This window comes from Ambystoma mexicanum, chromosome 7q, assembly GCF_040938575.1.
Source record: "Ambystoma mexicanum isolate Mex_15411 chromosome 7q, UKY_AmexF1_1, whole genome shotgun sequence".
Lineage (NCBI taxonomy): Eukaryota > Metazoa > Chordata > Amphibia > Caudata > Ambystomatidae > Ambystoma > Ambystoma mexicanum.
In genome coordinates, this window is record NC_090941.1 from 15012692 (window position 1) to 15040282 (window position 27591).

General features: G+C 43.9%; 1 protein-coding gene across 9 annotated transcripts in view; it reads left to right on the plus strand.

Moving 5' to 3' along the window:
• DMD (dystrophin) overlaps nucleotides 1-27591 on the plus strand; it is a 7616828-nt gene that overhangs the window by 3001830 nt on the left and 4587407 nt on the right. For all 9 annotated transcript variants that reach the window (XM_069639082.1, XM_069639084.1, XM_069639079.1 and 6 more), the window contains 2 exons: nucleotides 1521-1676; nucleotides 16795-16965. In XM_069639082.1, coding sequence (XP_069495183.1) covers nucleotides 1521-1676; nucleotides 16795-16965 — 327 coding nt within the window. The remainder of the gene's footprint in view (nucleotides 1-1520; nucleotides 1677-16794; nucleotides 16966-27591) is intronic.

Genomic DNA, 27591 nt, shown 5'->3' on the forward strand with positions numbered 1-27591 from the left:
CTACTACTCACTAAAATGGCTGTAGCATTCCTGTTGCTGAGCAATGACATTCTACATATGTAGTGTGGGGTGCTTATGGTGAATGGAATAGCGATCTTTTTTGCCTAGCACACAAATCAGTGTATAGGTTCCTAAATGGTATATTGGCACATTGATTAGAGAACATTCTATATACTTGTAAAGTGCATATTGCATTATCCTGCAGTAAACTACCTGATTTTTATAAGTGTCTCGTGCTTTATCTCGACACTGATCCAATAATTCTTATTTTAAAGATATATATATATATATATATATATATATATATATATATATATATATATATATGGGCCTCGATACAAGTTGGCTGGTGAGGTAGTAACGTGCCAGTAATAACGTTTTCCGGCATGTGACCGCATAGGCTAACTACAAGTTAGCCGGTGGGGCACCTGATTTGTAGGTCAGGTGCCTTACCAGCAAAAATCGCCTGTATTTCTGGCACCTGCTATACCGGCAAATCCCCCCATGCTGTCCAATGGGACTCCATGGAATGAGGATTTACAACTGTTGCCACCACTGTTATCTGGCGGTAATACCGCTGGACCAAGTGGCATACAGTTTGGTATAACTGGGCAGATTTACCACCCAGATACCACAAAACCCATAATGCACCCCAAAGCCATTATGACTTATCGAGTACTCACAAGCAAAATAAGAACGTACATGCTGTAAGGTGAACTGTCCATAGAATATGAATAAAAACCTATTACGTGCTCCATTGCAAATGACTTGCACCAGGATTGTTTATATGACAAGTAACAGAATTAATACCTAAGCACTGTATTTATAAGTGCATGCAACTACTTAAAAATAAATTGGTGTAGCTGGAATTTGAGATGCTATCATCTGCGCTGTTTATATGTTAGTACATGACAACAGTGTGTAGTGCTAGTCCAAGTAGACAGGGCTACTTTACCAAAAATGACAAACAAAAAACGTTTACTTGTTTCTACTGGATTGTGCTCTGTGTACTGATCTAATTTCTGAATCCATCAATTACTCTAATTACAAACGCTTCCATTTTATTGTGCATAAATATCAAGAAACTATATAGTATAATGTTCTATTTAAATCAGGGCTTTCAAAAAATAAAAATAGTTTGCCAATTCATGTTTTGAGTCTCTTGACTCTTCCTCGGAGATACAAAGTCAAAACAAGGAATATTGGAATTAATTAACCTTATATATAGCTTCAAAAACTATTTCAACTGAATTCATGTGTTTTCATTTATAGCTAGTGCAACTAACTTGCAAACACCAATGTGTTTTAAGTGTTATGTGAACAACATGTTAATAGATCTGTTTATAAAATTATCTAACACATCAATTTTCAGATGTACCAATGCCACATTTACCAAGGATTGTTCCTGATGCTCTGCGTCTGTGTTGGATTGAAGAGCTACAAAGTCAACACTTATATTTGATTTCTGGAATTTAACTTTATAATTGTGACACAATACTGTATTCTTCTTCACACATTAGAAACTATACAAAAGCTTGAGTGAAGTGAAGTCCGAAGTAGAAACAGTGATAAAGACAGGCCGGCAGATTGTTCAGAAGCAGCAGACAGAAAATCCCAAAGAACTGGATGAAAGACTTACAGCTTTGAAATTACAGTATAACGAGTTAGGTGCACAGGTATGTGCTTGTTTGCTGTGTGCATTTGACTGCTGCTTCTGCTCCTTATGATGGTTCCAGGGTGTCCCTGGATGGCATTTTCTATATCTACTTGTATTTTGCATTGTCATGTGAACAGTGTTACAATCATTGTGAAGAGATCTTAAAATGTTTACTCCCAATTTAATACAAACCACTTTGTCAAATTTGCATTAGTCACCCCACTTTGGGGATCAGAGGGACTCTGCAGATCAAGGATGCTCACTGTGAGACAAGCATGGCATCAAGAGGGAGACAGACTCAAAAGTTACAGTTTGAAAACCTTTATTATCAAACTTTGGTGGTTGGTGTAATGCCTACCTGGCCCTAACTCTAAGAGGATTGTTCCCTCAACTGATGCTTCTAAGGGCTGTCGATGTTTGTAAGTCCAAAACCAAAGTTTGTCTCTGTCCAAACCTTTGCTTGCCCTCACTCTTAAGTCAGATGTGATTGGGATCTTCTTAAAGGAAAAATGTTGATTCACAAGGAAATGTAAACCACAGCTGGTTTCAGGTAGTCTTTTCGATAGGTGTAGTTCTGCCAGTTTCAAGTAGTTCAATTTAACAGGCCTGCCCTTGGAACCGTCCACATAGAGCTCTTGCAGCAAGTCAGTAGAGTTCACAATATCTCTGGGACTCTTGGGGTTCCCCTCCCCAAGTGTTGATCCTTCCAATTCCAAACAGAAAAACAACACAGTTCCTATTAGGCCTCTCAGGGTTCCCTTTGCCAAAGTCTAGGTCTCGTCACAAAGTTCAACAATGTTGTTATCATCAATATCATGAGCAGGCCTCTTACGGTTCTCCTCCCCAAGCTTAGGCCCCTCCTCATGAAGTTCAACAAACCAAAAAACATAGTTCCTCCTAGGCCTCTAGGGTTCCCTTCCCCAAGTCTAGGCCCCAATTTATGCAGTTTAACAAACAAATAAAACAGTTCCTCTTGTCATGATGTACTTTTCACTGTAAAGTTCTTTCATGGGGTAGTATCTCTTCCCCAAAATATCTGGTAGACAAATTCCCCAAAAAGATCTCGGCTCGACCTATCAGAACATACATTCTCGTTGCCCCAAGACCCCCATATTCAATCTCAAGAGATCAGGAGGTAGCAGCTTCCCTGTTCTAGCCTTCAATTTATGGAACTCTCTACCTGTATACCTAAGATCAGAACCCTCCTTTCATTGCTTCAGAAAAAATGCAAAACGTGGCTGTTCTCTCTTGATGTCTAACCTGCACCTCATTCACTCCACAATGTTATGTAACTAGTGGCAATGTAATACCCTGTGTCTGCTGCCTAGTCTAAACTGTATACTGTTTAGTTGTACTGTAAATAATTGCTTATAATATTTGACTTTATTTGTATTTTAAATAATTGCCTGTACCTGCTATTCTGTATACCCTGTCCTGTTTCCATTAGTAACCTTGCTAAAGCGCCCAGATACCTTCGGGTCAGGCGTGCTATATAAATCAATAAGCAAACAAACAGTATCACAGACTTTTGAGAACGCCAGGTTCTTCACTCCTCCCAGGTGTGACCACTCAGACCACTAATACCTCTCCTTATTTTCTGCCACATCTTCTGTGCCTTTTCCGCTTGTCGTTTTTCCTCTTTTCTGTACTTCCTGTACACCTTCTTTTTCTATTGTGCACACTTGCACCTCCTTTTCACCTTTCCAGGCCTCTTGCACACTTCTCTGTACTTTTCACTTTCCTGTGCCTCTTGCACAGGTCTCTTTGCCTTGCTTCATGCTCTCTTGCACCTTCATTTTCTCACGGTGCTATCTTGCACCTTCATTTTCTCATTTACGTGCCTCTTGCACTCTCTACCTTTATTTCAGGCCGCTTGCACCCTCTCTTCGCTGTTCGCTTCACTCTCTCACTTTTGGGTTGCTTGCATAATCTCTTGGCTGTTTGGTTTCCTTCTTTCTGTCTCTTTGCTGTCTTTCTTGGTTTCGGGTCATTTGCACCCTTTCTTGGCTCTTTCCGTGCCACCAGCGCACTTGCTCTGTCTCTCTTTATTTCTGCGCCTCTAGCTCCCTTTTCTATTACTCTGCTTTTCAGCTTTTGATTGCTTCGCTTTGCTTTCACTTACTCTGCTTTACCTTATCCCGCTTTTGCTTACCAGGCTCTTGATCTTTTCCAGCATTCCTCCGCCCTCTCCAGTCACCTGCACGCTAGTTTCTTTCTGCCTTACAAAACTCACAAATAGTAGCGCGTCTCTCGCAAGCAGGTCAAAGGGTTCTTGGGGAGAGTTCAGGGTCTCACCACCTGCCCCACGAACATGAGCACTTATCTGGACAAGGCCAACAGACTGCCTTCCATCCCACAATGGCTTCCTGGCGACACAGCTCCCGCTCCCGCTGTAGCCCCATTCACACACCAGGCCAGCGTCTCGGCGTCCCGCATTCCACCATTCTTTCTGGTCCCCTATTCATGCAGTATTCAGCTCCTTGGCTCCTCTAGTCCAGTCAGCATCCCCAGCTTGCTCGCTCACTCAAGCAGAACCACCGTTTTTATACTGCAGGTGAGAGTCAATTGGAGTCAGAAGTGCAGAATTGAGGTAATGTGCCTGACCTTGCCTATTACTGGGGCAAATCACTAGTGGTTGGTAGTAGTCTTTCCACTGTTTCTTCACAGGTAATCCTCGTTGCTGCTGATTGCCTCTTCCTCATCCCAGTACTTCTTGGAAATGGGAAGGGGGAGATAGGTTGGGATTGAAAATCCCCCGGACAGACTGAAGTAGTCTGAACTTGTCTCATCCTCTTTTTATTACCAGCTGTGGGGATTTGGTGAGGCCCATTAAGGTGTCGGAGTGATGCTAAATTCCCCTGTTTACTAGAGGGGGATATTTGGGAGCAAAAGGTGAGTTCCCAGCATATCATCTGGGTTTTGAAGAAGGAGAGATGGGGTTAAGAGTTGAAAAAGGGTTTTGTTTATCTAGATGCCCCGAGATTTTACTTCCCCTTTTTTGTTGGAAGATTACAAGGCAGGATGGGACTTCAGTGACAATATCCCATGAACAAAGAGGGTGGGTAGGATGGATTGGATCAAGGAACGGGAGAGTACCATGTTTCGCCTTCAGGCACTCTTCCTGCAGTCCACAAGGACCTCCTGCCTAGGTGATCCTCCCTCCCTTGTCCATCTCCAGGGTTGGGATCCAAGAGTGATGGCCCTCCCCTAGCCATCTGAACAAAGGATCCTCAGGGGTTATTTGCGAGAACACACTCAGGTTCCTCACATCACCCATTACACAATATCAAATCTGGAGGAGATACATGGGGGATTTTCCAGCTAGCCTACTCCTGTCGCAGACCCTCTGGTGTGATGTTCCTGGAGATGGATACTGTGCAAAGACTTCCCCACATTTCAAATATCCAGCAGGAAACTAATATTTTCATTTAAATGTAAACCATTGACAACATCCCAGAGACAAGAGTAGAGGAATGGCAACCACCATTCAATGGAGAAGGAAAAAACAATCCTGCACTTCTCAAACATATTATTAGTTCCTCCCTCATTCATCCAAAACAGCAGTGGAAACCCCACTTCCCCATTCAGCAGCTGGTCTTTCACATATACCAATTTATATAGCCCATAATGCACACTGGAAACTTTGATTTAAAACTCCCAATGAAAGGGGAACACGCAGGCCCCAGAAACTCAAACTTCCCCATGCTTTACTTACAAAGAGAGCAGAATGATATATGATATGTTATTTATAACACCCTTAATATCCAGAGGTTTCTAAGCGCTGACCCGGGGATCGAACCTGTGTCGCCTTCTTTCCAAGGCAAGTATGTTGTCCTTGAGCTATCCTCCGAGACGAATGATGCAAGGGAGCGAAACAACCATTGTTCTCAGAAAACAAAGCACAAAAGCATTGTGGCATAGTTTCACAATGGACCAGAACAGCAGAATTCACCCTGCCCTCACTGAGTTCTAAAATACAATGTCTGCCTACCAATCAGATTGCTTCAAAAGAACCACTGGCTACTCCAGAGGATCAAAGAGTAGTAGGCACTTCGACCAGGCTGTAAAATGAAGGCTCTGTTGCCTAGATCTGTGTGAAGAGAGGGAGGTGTGCAGGCATGGTCTAGAGAGGAGTGATTTCTGCACTATTTTAAAAACAAGGAGATTTGAAAAAACTCAAAGGGATCAGGGACATGAAGGGAATGCAAAGGCCAGGGCATCATAGCTCCTATCTAGTGAAAAAGGCATCCTGTACCATGCACAGTGAAAAGACTGCAAGCGGGATCTATCAGCCTTATTTGAGCTATAGCTTCAGCCCTGGGGAAGAGCAAAGTGAGAAGCCTGGGAGAGAGCCAGAGCCAAGGGGTAAACCTCAGCCTAGGAAAAGCCAAACCCAGTGAGAAACCCAGACCTTGGGGACAAGCAGACCCCGGAAGTGAGATCACTTCAAGAGGAGTATTACAACCTGGGAAGAGACCAGATACAGGTTAGAATAGCTTTTCTATGTGTGTAAGCAAGGGTCAGTGGTTTAAAATAATACAACCTGACAAATACCCTAATGGGTAGGAATACATGCAGATGGGAGTGTGTTAAAGGTATTACTGTTGTCCATGTTGTGTGAGCCACTTACATATGGTACAAATATCTGTGCCAATAACTGACCCTACACTAGGGGTAGATTTTCATGCTGCACGAGTGTGCGAAAGGTGAATTAAAGAAGATATCAGGGAGCCATAACCTGGCATGTCTTACAATGCCATTATTGCTTCTGCTTAATACAACAATAATACTGTGAGAACTTCATAGAGGTTGTAAAGCACTAATCACTGAGTCTGTGTTGTGTCTTAGAGATTCCAGGAGAGAGTCCAATATCTCCATGCCAGGAATTCCATCACTAGTGTAGGTTTAGTCCCCTCTTGACTCCATTGAGAGAGAGCACTCCCAAGGAGGGAATCACGTTTATATTTTAGAATGATCCATTGTCTTAAATGCGTTCATCTCACTGCTTGCTATTTGTGGACAAGACTAAAAGGCCAAGCTAGGCACTGTACTCCAGGTACCAACTAATAGTCTAGGGAACCTAAGGAAGGCTAGTATCTCTATTAGATTGGTAACCCCAAAACTGTATATATTAACCCATGCTAATTCTGTTTGCCTAATGTGAGAAACCTGAAGGTACTGTCACATCTAATTCCCAGGAATCTTCTGTTCAGGTGGCCAGGGAAGGGCCAGCATTTTTGGATCCCGACCCTGGGAGTGGACTAGCAAGGGAGTATCACCTGGGTGGAGGGACCTTGGGAATTGGAGAGAGGGTACCTGAAGGTGAGACAGGGTATTCCCCTTCACTAACACTGACTTATCAGACCCTCCCTCCATCTTTATGGGATATTGTCAGTCCTTTCCAGCTTTTCCCTGTAATCTTACTTTAAGTACTGAGACGAGTTAAACACAACTGAGAGTAATGCACACTTCTTATTGTTGACACCATGATAGTACTGGGATGAAGAAGAGGAATCCTGAACACCACAGAGTTGAAGGTCAGGCATGACCCAGTAATTGGCTTAATTGGAGTCAGGCAAGACCATCAAGAGAAGCACACTTGAACACCATTGATGGGTTACGGGCTTATAAAAAGGTGGCCTGGCAGCAGCAAGAGAGGACAAAGAAAGCAGCAGAGGGGAGAAGCGAGCAGCAGGTATACCAGCCCAACCCATGGGAAGCCAAAGGAGAATGGAGCACCGAGATACTGAAGGACCACAGAGCCCAGAATAGTGTCATTGTGCCAGAATGTCAACAATAGCCAGATACATCCCTCTAGGAAGGCTTGAAGCTGTTACTCACTATCTGGCCTCTCTGCTTTGGTGGGTGTCTCTGCACTTTCCTCTGGAATGTTGGCCTCTCACGCCCCTCTCTCTTTCTTGTCCTGCTATCCTCAGACTTGGCACTGTGGCGTCTGGGTTTCCACTACCTCTGTGGATTGTTGGTAGGTCCCTAATGGACCTTAGTTGGATAACAGGACTTTCCTGGTCATTTCACCTCTCCTTACTAGGTCCAGGCAGATGATATCTGTCAACCGTCCTGCCACAGTTCTTCCCTTACACCTCCAGGTAACTAGTGAATAACCTTTAACTTCAGCTGTCCAATTCATTGCAGGTAGGACATCAATGCAGCACACCACTATATGTTTTACTTCGAGGGTTGCAATATGTGGATATCTTGCAATGTGGCTTTCCCAGAAGAGCCACATATTCTCCATACTGTTCTCTTCTATCTGCTTTGGTCATTGCATGTCTCCCCTTGTGTCAAGGGAGTGCAGAAAGGCTCTAGGAGTATTTTTATCATTTACATTTATTCAAGGGATTTCTAATTTCTCCAAATCACAATATTTCTCTACAAGACCTCTCTGTAATCTCTCTTCTCTATCTCTCACGTACCTATAGTCCTTGACCTCTCAATTGTACCTCCCTTTACAAGTCGCCTCAATGTGTCTCTCTAATTCATCACCTCCTTTAGCTTTACACTGCCCCCTTCTCTCACTGTATCACTACTAGTTCAGTCAAGTATAATCTCACTCTCTTGTCTATTGTTGCTTCTCCTTGCTACCTCTCCAAAGTGATACCCTTCATATGCTTTCCAAACCAACGTTTCCCCTCTCTTTAAATACTCCTATGTTCTTCCGTGATTCACAGTCTCACTTACTTCCCCTTGGGACCATTTGACTCACATTCCAAGAAGGTACCCTTCGGACTCTGTTCCCAAACATTTCAATCCTTAACTTATCCTTCCATTTGACTTTTTTTGTCTCTTCTCAGTGGCTCCTTTAGTCCAGCTCGCCAAGTAGGTACCCTTCTGCTACATATTACTGCCTTCTCTATTCGGTAGCTTTTTAGGTAATATGATCAAACTCTTGTAATTGTTCCATGTTTATCTGTAGCTGTGAAATGGGCACCTGTGACCTCTGAACCTGCTCTATGCCACTGAGGTGGTGGTGCTGCAGATCAGGCTACTGCTGCAGCAGGACAAGGTGTTCACTGTGCTTTTGGCATGGAGTTTAAGCAAGGGAATCTGATTGTCAGATTATCATTCCAGGGCTGGAATGTCATTTTTTTAATTTAATAAAAATCAAAAAAGCCAAGGCTTCTACACACCTTGCCAAAGGAAAATCCATCACAAGCCTTTTGTATCATTGTATCATTGAACAAACATGTTTTATTGTCGTAGATGAGGAGTATCCCACTCTACCTTTTGAAGAGAATCAACTTTAGCAAATGCTTCCATTTCTTCTTAACAAACTCCTTGACTTTATACGGGTTTATAAGGGTCTATACTGGAATGATCACAGTAATCAAGATTTCTGACCATTGGATTTTCCAATTTTCAATGTTCTTTTCTCTCTGGAATCTTCTAAAAAAGCTGTGAATAAATACACTTCTTTGACTTATTTTCTAAAATGCCTTCAAAATAGTCTTTTTTTCTTCCTTTGGTAAAAATTCCACAGAACATCTAAATGATTTGTGGGGTGAGACAAGACATTTCCCATGGTATCAATGGATCCTTTTTAATTCTGTTGTTGTGGCCTTCCTGATTCTTTCCCTTGTATAGAATGAGTAAGATTCTTGGAGGTGGGGCAAAGGTACAGTGATAACACACACGCAAGGGTTGTAAAGTTCAAAACCTTTGTTAACTTTGTAAGGATTGTGGTAGGGACGGTTAATGTCTGTAAATCCTAGGGGTATTCAACTATAAACAATAAAGAATACTGGGGCATAACGTGCCAGGGTGAGTTAAGTCTTACTTTTATAACTATGGGAATAGTTATCAAACCTATGATTCCCTACCTAAAACATATTAACAGTCTTTGCTCCAGGTTCTTAGCTCACTAGTTGAACTCAGTCTCAGAGTCAGAGTCTCAGTCTCAGTCTCAGAGTCTCAGTCTCAGAGGTTTAGTGTTAAGCCTGCTTCTTTAGCGATCCCCTACTAGGAAGTATTCCCCTGCATAGGCTAAATGGCAGGTCTACAACTGCTCACCTTCCATTTGTGAGTCGACATGCTCTTTTGAGAGCTTCCCCTTAGAGGCCCTGGATAGCCCATTCAGCAATCCCTGGCAGAAAGGATGGAAAGGTTTAGGGAAGACCCCAGCAACGTCGTTACTAGTCAATTACCAGCTATTTCTATAAGATAGCTCAGCGGGTTGAGCACTTGCTGCTGCGATCTGTGTGTGATCTGCTGGTCGTAGGTTTGACCCCGGCAGGCAAACCCAGCCTTTCATTCTTCTGAGGTCGATAAATGAGTGCCAACTTCCGTTGGGTGATATTTTATGTAAATATGTTCTATGCAAAGTGCTGTGGCGAAAGTGGTTTATAACTAACACATCATTGTCATTAGTCATCGTCTCCTCCTATTGGCTCCTGCTTTCTAGGTCACCCTTCTTTTCCTCCCTGACTGAAGAGCTGTGAGTTCGTTTATATTGTTCTAAATTTGTGGAATTTGTTCAGTAACCATTGTGATTGGTTATTCCTAATGTTGCTTCTCTTTACTGAATGGGATTGGTTAATCCAATTTTCGATTTGCTTTTTCACAGTTATCTGCACCCAGGCTCCTAACGCTTCTTGCCAGTCCCTCTATTGTTTTCTACTTGGGCAATATGGATCAAATGAGACTGGTTTAGAAGTGGCCACATATTTACAGAACCCACCTGCAATTTTGAAGACCTGCAGACATGTGCAATCTTCCACAAGGTGCTGGGTCCCTTTGCTGGCCCTGCAGTAAAGAATGGGGGCACTGCAACATGTTAATTGCATCTCCCAATGTATCACTTGCCCAGAGTGCATGCACAATAGACCTCACAATCAAGAACTGAAAAGTCAGCAGTCAAAGCTGCTGCTAATGGACAGGTTCCCTAAAGCAAGAACGCATTGCATAAAGCAGCAGAGTTAGGGACTGGGCTGCATTAGGACTGGGAAGAATGGTTTACCATCACTGAGCAAGGGATGACTTGGTTAAAAATATTGCACAGAACCCACTCCAAATTACATACTGAAGTGGGAACCGGGTGTAACGAATGTGCATGCTCTAGAAAAGGCCCCACTTACTTCCTACAGTGAACACTCCATGTATCAGCACTGTTTCCCAATTTCGTCCAAGTCCAAAATGAGGGGAAGTGAACATGAATTTGTCAAAGAGGAAAGCTCAGTTTGTCCCAAAGTGAATATATTTCAAACCTATTTGTTACTGTGTGCTATATACTTGTGAAAAACAGTACTCATTGCTGGACATAGAGGACACAGGGTTAGCGAGAATGTTATCCTGCCTCCTATTAATTTCATAGTTAGAACTCCATATTTATGAAAAGAGTATTATGCTCACATACAATGCATAACATACATAATCTAAACCCAAAGTTTATGCAGAATCCCGATTGTAAGGGAATTTCTTTTATTTCACCACTGAGTTCCTCATTTTCCACAAGGTACAACAGGGTGCAGATGCATGAAAACCCACAGAAATCATGTTTTTGTTGGTTTTGCTGGATCCATGCCATTTTGGTTCAGATTCCTGCACCCAGAGGGAGACACTGTTGGAAGACTGCTCCATGCCGGTAATCCGAAAGACTGCCCACCCACATCAGATTTCTGTGGGTGGAAAAGCAGGAATCATTGCAGATTGTGCCTGCTTTCCAAAGGCTGCTGCCATGTTTTTTATTATTGCTGCCACAGACCATCTCTGCTGCAGTAAATTATTGTATTGGTGAATTCAAAATAAAGTCATGGCATAATGCAATATTAGTACCTGGCGAAGAGCGGGTAGGGGGATAACAGCCTCCAGGCCAATGAGGAGGCTCAGAACGGGTTCTTTACCAGACTGGTAAAGACCCCCTTCGAAGCCTACTGTGAGGGATCAGAAATGAGAGACATACTGTGACAAATCAACTTCTAGGGCACCAGAGGTCCAGGGATGAATATCGGTTTCTAAACCATCAATCAACCTCACACCTCTAGTACACCAGAAGGGATCTGAACAGATTGGAATACAAGTAAATTATAAGACCTCCTTTTCCAATTTTGGTAGCGTGGATGGAACGGCAGGTTCATCTCCAGAGATCATGGATCGTTGGTTAGTTGCAACACAGCGAAAATGTAATTATTACCCAATGATAAAAGGGACTGTCCAGTCAAGGTTGTATAAAAATATCTACTTTATTATTACTACAACAGACAGTTTTAGCACACTACATTTACAACCCACACTGGGAAGGAACACAGAGGACAGACAGTTTCACAAAGGAAAGGAATGCAATATGGATACTGACAGGAGGGTAGTTGGTAAAGTAATCAGTCTTATAGTTCAAGATCATTTGGTTCCAGCACTATTGGGCCAAAGGGTCGTAACTGTCTCTAGGGGCCTTTGGGTAAGGACCAGCGGGGAAGAATCACAATGTACCTGGTGCTGAAGAAGTTCTTGGCGCTCGAAAGCATCGAGGCAGTTCCAGGGTGCTTTGCAGCCCATGAGACAAAGTAAGTGGCAGGAGACAGCTGTGGGTACCAGGACGACAGTGCAGCAAGCAAGGCTGGACAAACATCTGCAGGCTGTCCGGCACGGTGGCTCAGGGCCAAGAATCATTGTTTCTGTTCTGGTTGGCAGATCTGGAATGCTGATTGAGGCGTCTCAGACTGCTCTGGTGACTGCGGCATGGCACCAGTTAGCGGTGCAGCCAGATGCAGTTTGAAGACTCGACTGTCTGGAAATTGTCCTTAAAAAGATGAATGCTCGATGATGCTTGTGTGGCACTCCTCTTAACTTCTTCAAAGGGCTTGTGTCCTTTCAAGGCAGCTAGCCCAAAGCTCAGGAGGGTGTTAGCAGGCAATGGCTTTGTTCTTTGTCCATAAACTCTCCAGCACTTCCCACCTAGGAAGCTTGCTGTCAGAACCTAGCAGGACATGCTGTGTGCTTGCTAGGTACCGGTTTTGGAGCTGCTGGACGGTCCTCTGTGTCCGGTATCTCCCTCTGTTCCCTGGGAGATATTTAGGGGAGGGATCTTGCTTCCCTCTTGGAACTCCTGGCCTTCCTTCACTGGCGGAAGATGCAAGGTAGCCTGTACCTTCAGCTCAGGTCCAAATGAGTCCTTCTTCTTACTCCTTGGGAAGTCTTCATATGATCTGACCAGTAAGCGGTTCAGCCCTCTTTTAAAGCCAAATGGGCCCTAGCGATTGGTGTAGGCTAAGCCCACCTTAATGGACCAATCCTGGGTCCCCACCAACAATCTTCAGTGATGCTTCAGGTTAGAACCAGGGCCTTGGCAACAGACTGGGGAAGGATGACAACATATACTTCTCAGTCCCACCCATCTTCCTGTCTGCTGTAAATCAAAGTGTCTCCGGACCATGGGCATCGTTTGAAGTAGGGGGTTGCAGGCAGACTTTCATCTCCTACAATTCACATACTCCCTGCTATGAAAGGAGTTAGTACCAAGTCTACAAATTGCATTACAAAGAGGTGTCTGGCGGTTGGTCTCCATTGTCACTCTGTGCACCCATGCCTTCCCTGAGGCCTGCTTATTAACATTCTTCAGTATTCTCCGCCACCACTAAAGTCTCACAATGGCAATGCATATCCATGGGGCCTTGACATTCTTATCATGCTGCCCCTGGCCAAAGGCTTTGGATGTACCCACAGCTGTCAGGTATCAGCTACGCATGACAGGGGAGGGCAGCGCTGGTAAGCTGTGTCCTCCCAGAGTACATGACTATTTTTCTTCTGTGCAGTGAGTGTAGAAAATGTGTGCGGGAATGCCCCCATCATTCATTTTTTGTTAAACAAACAAAAAAAGCCCCGGTGAGCCTACTTTTCCTGTGTGGATGGTCGAATTATTCACACAGACACAAAGTTGTAAGGTTCTCAACATTTGCCATGTTTATTTTTAAAAAAGGGTGCAATAAAGGCCTATTTGTCCCTATTGTTGTAAGAATGTCCCTTCCTATGAAACTAAAACTAAAGCAATTTGACTTTGTGTCCAAATCTGACACTCACTCTAACATATACAAAAATACGTGTAGGTCAAATTTCCCTAGTTCCAAAATAAAGTGTGTGAATCTTCAAATAAGTAAATCCAACAAATCAATCTTTACCTTCAGGAGTTGGTTCCCTTCCCCTCAACCAATTGGAAGTATGTTCCAAAAAGGTTCTGTCCCAAGTGAATGAAAATGTCTTTTTCACAAAGAAAATGTCTACCTTGGATTTGCAAAGCAAAAATGACTCATCCATAGAACACTTTGTCAGAATAGCAAAACCCATGTTGTTTCCACAGAACACTTATCTTACGATGGCAAAACCAAAATGTCTCTTTCATAGAACACTTTTCTCAGGATGGCAAAACCAAATGTCTCTTTCATGGGATTATTCTGCTGCTGGTATACTCCCCTGCCAGGAATTGTTCAACTTAATCCTTTGGTATCCTGATATAGTCTCCTGCCAGGAATATATCCTTTTTGACTTGCACAGATCTCCTGCTACTCTTGTGTCAGGAATATGTCTTTTCCAAAAAGGGACCTTACCTGATGCTCTTATCAGGTCTTTTTGCAATCTTCCTTCCACTTTAATTTTTACACAATAATATTTCTTCAATAGCACACTTGTTGACTTCAGTGGCTACTTGCACAAATTCCCCCCATACAGACATTCCATATATGAGGGGTTGTTCAAGCTCTATCTGCCAACCTTTCTTTCAATCTGTCTTGATTATTGGCAATGCTTGTTCCAGATTTCCCCCAACTGACATCTCATATCAGAAGAACTGCACAACTTTTGTCTTATCTTTTCCCCAATGTTTTTTGGCTTATGGCAATTCTGGTTCTAGGTTTTCCGCAACTGACATCTCATGTCAGGAGAATTCTACCATGTTTGCCTCTTGTTAATTTGCTTCAGTCGATATTGCAAAATATCCTTCATATATTTGTCCACAGTTTTGCTCGTTATGGGGCCCCTCATACTCCCAGACTGATTCACGTGTATGTTGTGCTGTTGCTGCAAGAGTCTATCACAGGGCTGGGTTTCCCGTCTGAGCACAGTTTCATTTGGTTCCTGCATCAGCATGTGTTTCCTTCGCCACCAGAACCTGCACGGCTCTATAGGGCCTCCTCTCCCCTGTCTGTGCTGCACTTCATTCACCTTCTCTCTACCAGAGTCTCTCTTCTCTGGTTTAGAAAGCTGCCAACCTGGTGCAGGTAGACATGCTATGCTCTCCTTGTGTCTCTTCTTCTGTGGACTGCCTCTGCTACCAGTCTCACTTTCCACTCAGCATACTCTGCAGCCTCTCTCATTGCTTCCTTTTTGATCTTCCAGCTGCAGCTAACCTTCAGGTTTAAATTTCCCACACAGCTGATTCTTTTTTGAACAACTGGTTTGCACTTATTGTTCAAACTTGCATTTCCTCCCCATTGACTCTTTGTTCTTCTGCATCGCAGTACGTCAGCTGTTAGGGGAATTGGAGTCCATATATATTCTAGACTTCTCAAGACAATATTGTTTTAAATACTTGTTAGAATTCTGATTCTCAGAACCAGAGGAGGATATGTGAACACTATGTGTAGTGAAGTTTTGCTCAGAACGCCTATCAAAATAAAAGTATTTGCAATCAAGGGATGTTGGATGTAAACTATGCATAACTGAGGAGTAAATGTTATTCTGCTGGGGCGGTTGTTCATACAGAGTGGTTTGGTTTTTAACATGGGAAGGATTTGAAAAATACCAACATGCCTTTAGGTATTTAGGGACTATGGGGTTTTCCTCTTCTCATAAAGAAGAGTACTGCATCTCTCCTACAGAAGTCATCACATCTCCCTGTCAGCCATCTCCTCCCATGTGATACTCCCTCATATTGCCACCCCCAGAGTCAGGATAAGGTAGCGACTACCTTCCCCTTGCCACATGGGAGGAGACTTTAGGCTTGGATTAGTGATGACTCTGCAGGATTCATCACACTGCTTAGAGCAGGACACCACCATCTTTCCTCACCGGGAATCAGGCAAGTGCACTTTCTGGGCCCAGCCGACCCCTGTGTACCCATCACCCCCAAACCCCTTTGCCACATATTTAATCACCCCCACTCTGTTCCCACTTACCTTGCGTGCATTGCATGCATTGTCGTTAGATGGCGCCGGGAACAGTTGTCTTCCCGGTGCAACTCTGACTCCTGAATGGCTGCCATGGAAAGGGAGAATGGACTAAAAGTAGTTCCCTTCTCCCCGATCCATGTCAGCCATATTTTATTTGTAGTTTTATTGCAAGCTCAGAAACGGCAAACAATCCGTTTGGCAGCTTTTAAGAAAAATACTATTAATACACTGGTACAATGTGCCGGGGTACTAATAGCACTATAACCCTCGGAGGAAGGCAATACCGGTGAGGCAATGCCCCGGGGCTCAAGTTAAAGCCCTTGCTTCGCTCAGCCTTCTAATTGTTGCCCTGGGGTATTACCTAACTGGGTTATAGGAGCCCATAGACCATCGGGTATCTTCACAAATCATTCAGGGAGTCATCCGAATTCATTGGGAGCGGCAGACAAACTCTTCTTGAAGCTATGCGATGGATATTACTTACCCACGTATATGCTATCTTTAAGAGAGCAATCTGCTGTTGCATGCTCTATTTTCAAAGCAAAGGTTCTGTCCGAATAAGTATAATGAATTGTTTGAAATGTTATTTAATCTTTAAATACATTTTAAAGTCTAAAAGATCGAGAAATGTATTCCGAAAGCACTAATAAATAGAAAAAAATGAAAAATAAAGCATATGAAAAGCATGCTGAAGAGCTTTCTCTTAAAACAACATGTCGCCAATCACTGATCGCTCAAACGCTCCCCCCTCCTGATCTCCCCTCCTCCCACTGTCCCTAGCTAGCTCTGTTTGCAACCTGCAACACCCTCATTCCGTCCCGCTGTGAGTCTGTTTGCTTCCCATTAAGTGTGTACTTTGTGTATCCCATTCGAACAATACACCGGAGCAGTGTGAAAGTAGAACATGGCACTTTTACGTAAAAAAAAGTCCCATCTATTTTATGCTGCCTTGTAAAATATGAGAATATAATTGAAAAGCCTTGTAACCTTGAAACCCATTAAAATCAATTTGTTCCTCTTCTTCAGGTGACAGAAGGAAAGCAGGCCTTGGAGAAATGTTTGAAATTGTCCCGGAAGCTACGGAAAGAAATGAGCACTCTGACAGAATGGCTGTCAGTGACAGATTCAGAAGTGACAAAGAGATCAGCGGGGGAAGGGATGCCCATCAATCTGGAGGCAGAGGTTGCTTGGAGCAAGGTAAACAATGCGCAGCTGCGCACATGAACACGCAGCCCATCGAGGGGCTGCGTTACCTTTCTCTCGGAAGAGAGGCTTCTGCGCGTTTTAAACTGTGTCAGACCACGCCCATCTAGCATCTGCTAGGACACTTTATATTGAATGTAACAGATTATGCCATTAATGACTTCCTGGCCGCATTATGATAATAGTCAATCGAGAAAATGGGTAGGCTCCCCTTTGGGGCCCGGGCTTGCTCTGTATTGTACGTGCATGTTTCCTTTTTCTGTCTCTGCGACTTTATATGAGTCATTCAGCATTCTTCCCAAGGTGGATTTTTTATTTGTGTTCATGTTCTCATAATGAGTAGCCCTGCCATTGTTGATTACATACCCGGAAGTGTCCATAGTGTTTATTTCTGGTCCAAATATTTTCCTTGAAACACTTGTGATATTTCTATTCTGTATTAGCTTTCTCTGCCAGTTGATGAACGCTTCCAGTAAAATTCCCTCTCACTTTTATGCAGCGTTTCAGGAGCAGAGACGTATAAAGCGCTGTAATTCGCTTTAAACTATCTGCGTTAATGGCTGATGAATTTGATATTCACAAACTCGCATTTTTACATATAAACTTTTTTCCTCATTAGAGATGTCTTTTATCAAAGACACTTAGCCCAGTAATGTCCAATTGTCAGGTATTCGGAAATTGAATTGCTGAAGGTTCAGTTTCCTGGCCATTTTTAACAGTTTGTGCTCAGAAAGTTCTTCATTATGGCAATGGTTTTAAGTGTGGTATAGAAGTAGTAACAGGCAGAATTACGATTCCGACTGGTTTGGGGGATTTAAGTACTTCATATTGAGGCAGTATGCCTCGAGGCGGCTGGTAGACTTTAGGTAAAGGCCTGCTGCCCAATTTAAGGACCTGCGGTCCCTTAACGAGGTCAGCAGTGCCGTTACCGAAAAGGTCGGACCACCACAGAGGGGCATATCGCCAATAGCATCCATTTATTTATTGGTCACTTGTTAGGCGCTTGTACAATTAGCACAACTGTTCCACAGCTCCCACAGGGCAACAGGGTGGGGACAGGGGAAGGTATACAATGAATTACAACAATGATGAATAATTGAATGAATGGTGCAAACAAATCATGAGAATATCAGGGAGGGGAGACAAGCCTGCAATGCCTTGTGAGTGTTCAGAACGTGCAAGTGCAGAGGGGAGGGGACGGTAAGGAAAAGGTGCTCATGGAGAAGTGCTTGGGATGAAGTTCTAAGAAAAGAAAATTAAGCACAACCTCCCATGGGGAGGGGAGGCCTAAGCAAGTGCAGTAAATTGACAGAGGCTGGGATAAGAGATGTCAGGGGTCGGCGCCCCAAGGATACATACTGGCTCTGCACATCAGTCATGCTGCTGCATGATTAGCAGGGAGGAGAAGGAAGAGGTAAAGAGAAAGGTCTTGAGACTTTTTCGGAACTCGAGGTCCTGCTTAAGACACAGAGGGAGAGGGAGGCTATTCCACAGAAGGGAGCCCACAGAGGAAAGTGATCGACCACCCGCACTCTGTTTAGCAAACCGCTTCACACGAAGGGAGTTGGTGCCAGAGAAACGCAGGAGTCTAAAAGTGGAGTATTTCGTCAGGGGACATTGAGATACCTTGGTCCCCGGCCCCAGATAGCTTTGTGGGTGGTATAGAGGGATTTGAATGTAATCCATGCAGAGACTGGGAGCCAGTAACGGCATTGTAAGGCAGGGCAGATGCGGTCACTGGGCTTGAGGCCAAGGATAAGTCTTGCTGCCCTATTCTGGGTTAGCTGGATGTGTCGCAGGGTGATTGAAGGAAGATTAAGGAGGAGGCTGTTGCAGTAGTCTAGCCTGGAGAGAACCAGAGCATGGGTAACATTGAGGGGAAGGTGAGGAAGGGTAGAGTTCCTTTGAGAAGGAAGAGCTGAACGTGGGACTTCGTGAAAATGTCCTGAATATGAGGGATGAAGGAAAGGGAGGAGTCAAAGATGACTCCAAGATTCCTGGTTTCAGTGGAGGGGTGTTAGGGTTGGCTGTTATACTTGCATGTGTGCTGAGCCAGGATTGATATCACCATCAGAATGTAGGCTGTGAGTCTGGAGTGTGAGATTAGAATGTTTGGAGTTGAATGGGTTCTAACCCAGACAGTTAGATTAAGTGAGCCTGGGTGGTGGGAGCCAGTGGGCTCCTGTCCCCTTCCTCTTTATCTCCTAATAACTATGATGACATTTGATCCTTGTAACAGAAGAACCCTAATAAAGTAACCACCATGCGTACCTGGCCTGTGTATCCTGAGTGTCCCTATGACCAAAAGACGGTCATAACAATTGGCGACGAGGATGGTCCAAGGTATGGTGAAGGAGGACCTTGATGTGGACAGCAAGTGAAGCAAAAGGAGATACAGGTACATGTGTGATGTTATGTGAGAGAGGAGAAGAGACTCTGCTGTGGGGGGTGCATGCAAGAGGACAAGTGAATGCAAGGAGAGAGGGAGAGCCCACTGCCCCCCATAGACTGTTTGCGCCCACCACCCAGGGCTGTTTGAGCCAGTCCACCAGGGCTGGAAAGGACAGCCTGTCAGAGGAGACCCCTGGGAAGAAGGGAGAGTGCCCTGTTTGAGGCCAGAAGTCATTAGATGCTGTCCAAGAGTCTGGAGAAATGGAAAGCACCAAGGGCTGGAAGGGACAGCCTGTCAGAGGAGACCCCTGGGAAGAAGGGAGAGTGCCCTGTTTGAGGCCAGGAGTCATTAGAGGCTGTCCAAGAGTCTGGAGAAATGGAAAGCACCGAGGGCTGTTTGAGTCAGCCCTGCTGTTTGAGTCAGCCACCCGGTACTGCTTTAGTCAGCCCCCAGGGCTGTTGGAGGCGCCCACCCAGGGGTGTCAGAAGCATCCTGCCCCATGGAGCCTGGGGCAAGGATGGCCTGTTGGAGTCTGCCAGGTGCAGGCCCCCTGGCGCATGAGGAGAAATTGGCAGGGTTGCATGAGGCTGCCCAAGTGTGCCACCATTCCCTGAGTGACTATGCAAGCATTATTTAAAAAGGGGAAGTGTAATTTCCATGCCAAGTAAGCGTAATTGTGCCTTTTTATGCACCTGTAAGGCTAAATGTTTTAATGATATAGACGCTATGCTGATTTGGTCTGAAGTGGGGACCACGCAATGAGAAAACGGTTACTGTTTGTGTTTGGGTATGATAGTAGTTTTTGTGGATGATTAGTTTACACTTGCAGAAGAAATTTTGGAGTTTCATTTGAAAAGTAAAATGTTATAATGGATTGAGCAACGATGTGACAAGTTGTGACTGAAGAGTACTGTTGTGCATTAGTAGTGAATTAACATGAGAAGTATTAGTGAGAATGATGTTGCACTGAGAAAAGGAGATGCATTTTGGAGTTTCATTTAAAAGTAAAATGTCATAATGGATTGAGCAACGATGTGACAAGTTGTAACTGAAAGTGCTGTTGTGCAGTAGTAGTGAATTAACATGAGAAGTATTAGTGAGAATGATGTTGCACTGAGAACAGGAGATGCATTTTATTTTAGATGTAACCATTTTGAGGCATTGCAGGTTGGTTTTACAGTTGGCAACATGGACGTTTAGGTCTCATTTAAAGTCGGTTTCCACATTTGTGTTGTGACAGGGGTTGTGTGTGAGTGGCACATATGAGGTTGATTGAGGTGGACAATCAAATGGTGTTGATCCTATTATGCTTAGTATAACGTTTCGAGGCATTTTAACATATTAGGTTGCCTGTTTAATGGAGACATGGACTTTTAGAAAATGTCACTTGGATGTACTATGTTTCAATGTTCTGATCATTCTAACACTATGTTTTGCTTGTGTATGTGTGGTGTGAGATTTGTGATCTTAAAGCACAATAAGAGTAATGTTGTTCATTAATGGTTACCACAATCTTTGAGGCATTAAAGCATTTAGATTTGTCCATGCTTTGGCAACATGGACTTTCAGGAAATGAGATCTGCAATTTATAATGTGATTATTGATATGTCATTGCAATGCTTACTATAACCATTTTTGAGGCATTGTAGGCGTGATGTTTTGTTTGTGCGTGTATGGATGTGCAACCCATGATGACTGCTAGAGTGACTGCAGCGCTCCTTAGCAGTTAACATTCTATGTGGGGGTTGTCTGTATTTTGAGCATCCTGTATTTCATGTGTGTGTTGGAGTAGTATGTAAATGTGTTAGTGTTGGTGCATGACCAGTGTTTGGTTTTGAAATCTTTTAGGGGGTTTTGGAATGTATTTTAATTGATGTACATGACCAGGGTTGGTCAGGGGACTCTGGGGAGTTGGAGGTGTTTGGTGTTTTGAGGCCCTGCGGGGTCAGTGATGTAACTAGTGGTAGGCTAATATAGAAGCTTGTTGGAGCTTTGATGAATTGGTTAGTGACTCTGAGGGGCCCAGAGGTATCTAGTAGGAGACTAGTACCATAAGCTTTGCGAAGCTGTGTTGTTGTGATGATTGGTGGCTCTGAGGAGTTCATGTGAAGCTTAGTGAAGCTTTTATGTTGTTTTGGGTTGTGGCTCTGCGGAGCAGTCCAGAGGCATCTAGCAGGGGACTAGTGCCTGAAGCTGTGTGAAGCTTCTATGTTGTTGTTGATGGTGTGTAGCTCTGCAGAGTTTACTTGAAGCTGTGTGAAGCTTTGATGTTTTTGGTGACCTTGGAGTTGTTAAGGTCCAGGGATTTCTTGGAATTCTGAAGATGCAAGTGACATTGCATTTAGTGTTTTTTTTAACTTTAGGTGACTTCTGGAATTGTTCTTGAGTCCGCTCTTGATTAATTTCAGAAGCCTGGCAACGTTTCATCTGCAGCTGTGTTCATTTTGGGGCTGTGATTGGTTTGATGGACTAATTTGTCTGGCCAACATTTGTAGCGTTATGCTGGTGGTGGTTGTTTAGTGACGGCTGGTTGCCTTCCCTTTATCGGTGTGATGCGGTGAGTGATTGGTGTTTTGGAGTGTCTGTGTTGCTTGAATTTCGGATTGGATTTGACAGTGGTATGAGTTGTGACTGTGGTTTCTTGGTGACCCGGGTAGATTGTTGGGTTGTTAGTGAGTATCTCGCCTTGTTACGACAGTACCTGGTTTTTCCCGGGTTTTGGAGTTAGTGCTCGGATGTGGCAGTTCGAGGTTCCTTTGTGGCAGGGAGGAACGGATGGAGCTTTGTGTTTGGTTGGTCTTGGTAGTGTTTTGGTTTGTTTGCCGAGGTGGGCGGTTAGTGCTCGAAAGTGGCAGTTCGAGGTTCCTTTGTGGCAGGGGAGAACGGAAGTTGATTTGTGATGTTTTGATTGGTTAGGACTGTTAGTTGTGGCGGCTGGGACTGTCGTAGGATGTTAGTTATGCCTGTTTGTTCAATCTCTGGGGTTAGCGGAACCCTGTTGAGAGTGAGGTGTGTTTTGTTGTTTTGATAGAGTGTGTTGTTCTTTATGCAAGAGGAGGAGGTGTTAGTGTTGCTTCCTCCATGTGTGTTTGAGGTGTGTTTGTTTGTTGTAGGAAAGGAGGTGTTAGGGTTGGCTCTTATACTTGCATCTGTACTGAACCAGGATTGATGTCACTATCAGAATGTAGGCTGTGAGTCTGGAGTGTGAGATTAGCATGTTTGGAGTTGAATGGGTTCTAACCCAGGCAGTTAGATCACCATGCGTACCTGGCCTGTGTATCCTGAGTGTCCCTTGGAGTGAACCCTATGACCAAGAGACGGTCATAACAAGGGGGCAGGGGGAGAGCCCATGAAGGAAGGCCAGAGCGAAGGGAAGAAGTAGGGTGCAGGGGACCCAATAGGGAGAATCTCTGTTTTGCTAGCGTTCAGGCAGAGGCCATTAGCAGTTCACCAGGCCTCAATACCAGAAAGGCAGTCAGGGATGAAGGAAGGTGCAAGGGCATCAGTTTGATGTTTGAAGATGAGTTGTGTGTCTTCAGCGTAGCACTGTTAGCTACACAGGTGCTAATGGTGTTTATAAGATAAAGAAAAAACGCATATTTGAAGCACGGCCCAAAACTGTGCAGTGCTGTTGCACAGGAAGTCCATTTTCAAAGTTGATGACGTTGGATGTCATAAGCATTGAAAATGGGCTTCCTGGATGACAGCACAGTGCAGCACTGGTAAGGTAAGTTTCATATTAAGAAATCCCACACTCTTTGCACACATGTAGGAAACTACACGGGTGCTAAGAGATGAGGTGGTAGGGGGAGCAAGGAGGGGGCATTGGCTAACCACGCAGCTCACAATGTAGACTTGTGCAATCTAGTACAAGCAACATACCAAACCTCCTAATTGGCTGGTGCCCCCTGCAGGATACTAATGATGCTAATGAGTATCAGTCAGTACAGTATGCTTTCATCGACTGTACTTGATACAACTGAATCCCGTTTTTGTTACATTGTCACTGAACTATGCCTTAGAAACAGAGGGGTGGGTCACTATGATGGCAAAATGCCCTAACGCGGTGCAAATCTGAAAGCAGTACACTTGGAAAGGGTATTGTCTACATTGCTCTAGCCACAACTCCACCACTCAGCCCTTGACAGTGCATGTCATCCTCCTGGAATGAACACAATGCACACGCATGTGTCAGATTTCACTGAAATGCCTTAATCTACAGATACCAATAATGGAGCTCCTCCATCACAAACAGGTCTGTATGCTTCTGTATATCAGCCTGTCTTGACTCCCAGAGAAGTAGGGAGGGAGAAAGAGAGAGAGAGAGAGAGATACAAATATTAGAGAGAAAAAGTAAGAGATAGATAGGGTAGGTGCCAAGATGCTCATGCCGATTGACAGCCCACCAGCTGCTAGATTGGTGTATATTTTGCTGTGGGCTACTTGCGCAAAAACCTCACTTCATTGTTGATTGCTCTTTCTTAAGGCAATGTCTGTTAATTGCTCTTTCTTAAGGCAATGTCATGAAGTTAACACGAAATCATAAAGAGGCCAAGATTTCAGTAAGGGGAATAACTGTAACACAAACTCTGGCTGGCAAGACCCGGATAAACACATTCAACCTTTAATAGTCTGCTATCTCCCAATGGACGACCCAATCTTCTTCCCCATTTTTCTCCTCTTTCCTTAAAGAGATATTATGGATGGTGCACTACACCAGTCTCTAGCTTAAAAGTCCAAACAAAAAGTCCCAAAATTAATTATCAAGCCTGGGGTTGTCTGCTTCCCGGTAGCCTGACAAATCAGACCAGCGATGGAAACAAATTGATTTGTAAGATGGCTAAACTCAAAATGTAAATCGTCAGCCAAAATATGATCTACGAACCTCCCCCATGTGGTGGCATATCCCAGTCACCAAAGGTTTTGTTGCTCTTCCAACTTTTTTGGAGGTGTTTTTTGATGGCTTGGGTATGGAGGGGAGACTTTCTACATGTCAAAAAGGCTTTTGGAAATGTGCCATCTTTCTTGGACCAGAGGTAGTCCTTTGCAGGCTCTGAGAGCATTGGCTTTCCTCTAGGGCTCGCCTCACTTCCCTTTCCTGGAGACCTGAAACTCTTGCCCACCAGTTCAAACATGCTCCTCTGTGACACCATGCCACGTGCTCAAAAGGAAGGGCTGCTGTCTAGAACTCTATCCACCTCTCTCTTGCCAGTGTCTCCTCCTGCACCTCTTTGATGCTCTGCTACCTGCTATTTTCCACCAACCCATGGCTCTGCCTTCATGTTTCACCACTGTTATGTTAGTCTTCTGGTGGTTTCATCCACTCTTTACCTAAGCCTTCTCCTCCCCCTTCTCTTTAAAATCTGTATGTTCAACTGTCTACCTATGCTCTACTTTCAACCTCCTCTTCTGCTTCCTATTTTGCATCATTCCCTTCTCTGCTTTCTTCTAAACCTACCCCTTCCTTCAATTCTTAATTATCTTCCCTTCTCTCCTATTCTCTTGCACCGCCCCAACAGTGAATTGGTTAGTTTTGGTGACACTTGGCTTCTCAGCTGCTCAGGAGGTCCTTTACTTCTTTACTCCCACTCCCTGAGCTGTCATAGGCCTGTGTTAGGCAGAATCCTGTGCAGTTCCCTTAGGGAGCACTACAGAAGATTAAGACTACAGGTATTTGCAAGAAAATCCCCTTTGGTATCAGTCTGTACCACAAAGAGTTAGTTGGTAGCTGTGGCTAAGCAGTCAGACTTATCTCAAGAGGCAGATGAGCACTATTCAGGGTTTACACATTAGGACTACAATACTATGGAACAAGGAAACACTGACCAAAGCTTTGTATCAAAAAGAATATATATATATATATATATATATATATATATATATATATATATATATATATATATATATATATATATATTTTACACACTCTGATGTTCACACACAAATCACTATTATTAAAGCAAGTTAAATCAGTCAAGAAAACTATACACAACACCCTATTTAAATTGTAGACAAGTTTGAGCAAGAGTGAAAACCGAGCAAAATGGCACATTGAAAACCAAACAGAAATGGCACTCTATCAATTTCTCAAAAGGGAGGGAAAGGACAAGTTATACAGACTCCTTAACACACCAGCAACACTTCCCAAGTAGATTGTGAACAAGTTAGGCAAGGCAGTACTTTAGCATATGCAATACTGAGGTGAAAACCGAACAAAATGGCACTTCCCAAGATTAAAAAGAGGGAAGGAAAAAGGTGGTTACACGAGTTAGGCGTGCCAACACATTTCTAGGTGAGAAGCAATCTAGAGAAGGCAGTTGTAACAGATTTAGCCAGAGTCAATAGGCCTGTGCTAGTGTCAATGGTACAACGCAATGTGCCCAGGATCAAAATGTTCTAGTAGCTGCAGTTAAGTGTTTGTTTAACGATTCGAAAAGGCAGTTGCAGAAGGTGAAAGACAATGTTAGATGATAGGGGCGGCCAACCCAGTAGGTAAGTAAAGGATTTAAAACACCTTCAGCGATACCCAACGAAACGGGAGGCCTGGCGGAGCAATGTACCTTTAAAGTAGAAGAGGCTCCTGCGGTGACGGTAGTTCCTGGCAGTTCCTGCAGTTTGGGAGATCCAGCAGAGGAAGAGAGGCTTTCGTCGTGGAGGAAGGTTTGAGTTACTGCACTGCCCAGGGATGAAACCAGCCGCAGTGCTGCCAAACGAATAAAAGATACGCTCCTTTAAATTGCAGTCTGGGTGGACGGGTGCCTGGCTATCTGGTCTCCTAGTGCTTGGCACTGGTAATTCGACCAAGACAGGTCTGGGAAGGCGATTGGTGAACTGGTTGGCCCCACCAGCTCAAGGGAAGAAGAATCTTTCAGGGGAAGATCTTCTCAAGTCATTGGATAAAAGTGGTGAGGATCTGCAGCAGGGCTTCACCAGTGGTTCAGTCGTTGCAGATGTCTTCAGCTTCTCTCCTCTTCGGTTTCTTAGTTCCAGTGGCGATGTCCTGTCCTCCAGTCCTCCGGACCCTGCTTTTATGCAGCAAGACCCCCATTCAAACAGCCTAGCTGTCACTCACACAGTGGGGTGGCTCTCCTGCCGGGAGAACCCCCCAGCCTATCAGGGCAGAGTGCGACTTGGGTTGCGTAGGAAACCCTGTCCAGGGTGCCTATTCCCCCTCCCACACATCCTGTCTACCCCAGACTCAGTGGCGCTGAGAGGAGGGCTTCTGTGCAGAATCCCGCCAAAAGGACGAACAAAGGATCCCCGACCTGGGTTAGGATTATAGAGAAAGAGCAAGTTATTAAAGCAAGTTAAATCAGTGAAGAAAAGTATACACATCTCCCTATTTAAATTGTAGACAAGTTTGAGGAAGAGTGAAAACTGAGCAACGAACAAAGGATAAGAAGAAGGAATCGATAGGTGCACTCCAAATTAAAGGATCAAAGTTAATAATTATATAAAGCACTTAAATAAGCCTGGGTGCTGGGGAGGAATACAAGCCCTGACACAGGGTTTGTGAAGAACATAAAACAGAAAAAAGTGTCTAAATATAAAGACACTCCCGTCCCCTGCACACCATTAAAGCGGATACACAATCAGTCGATAGTAATAAAAAGTTTTTTACTGGTAAAAAATAAGACTTAGTCAAAACAAACAGTTCTTAGCACTGTCGTTACCAAAACGCTCTGGTTAGCATGGAAAAGTACAAACATCCAATACATTCAATAAGGCCATTTATAGAACGAGAAAAGTATAAAAAAAGACAAATGAAACAATGATGTGTAATATAAATTACAATGGGCAAAGCCAAGTAATATTCTTGTAATAAACTCAGGTGCTCAGGTGCTCTACGCCTTTCGGGGAACACCCCCTTCTTCAGGAGCAAAGTGATCTGAAATTATATACATTGAAAACAGACATCAGTATCATATATACAATATAATATTGTTAGTCTACACAAAACTTGAGAAATCCAACACATGAAATATAACAAATGTTGCCTAATTTAGAATGCTCACAGGCATCCACATATACGTAGCTTCAATCAAACCAAAAATAATTATATAAACATAACAGTCAGACTACCCATGGGTGTGACTCCAAAGAAGTGGGACAAGGATAGGCCTCAAATGGGCATTCAAGTATACCGAAATAGCAAACAATAAAAAAAAAAAATGGAATGCAAAATACCTGGGGGGGAGAATGGGCGTACATATTGGGTTGACAGCAGC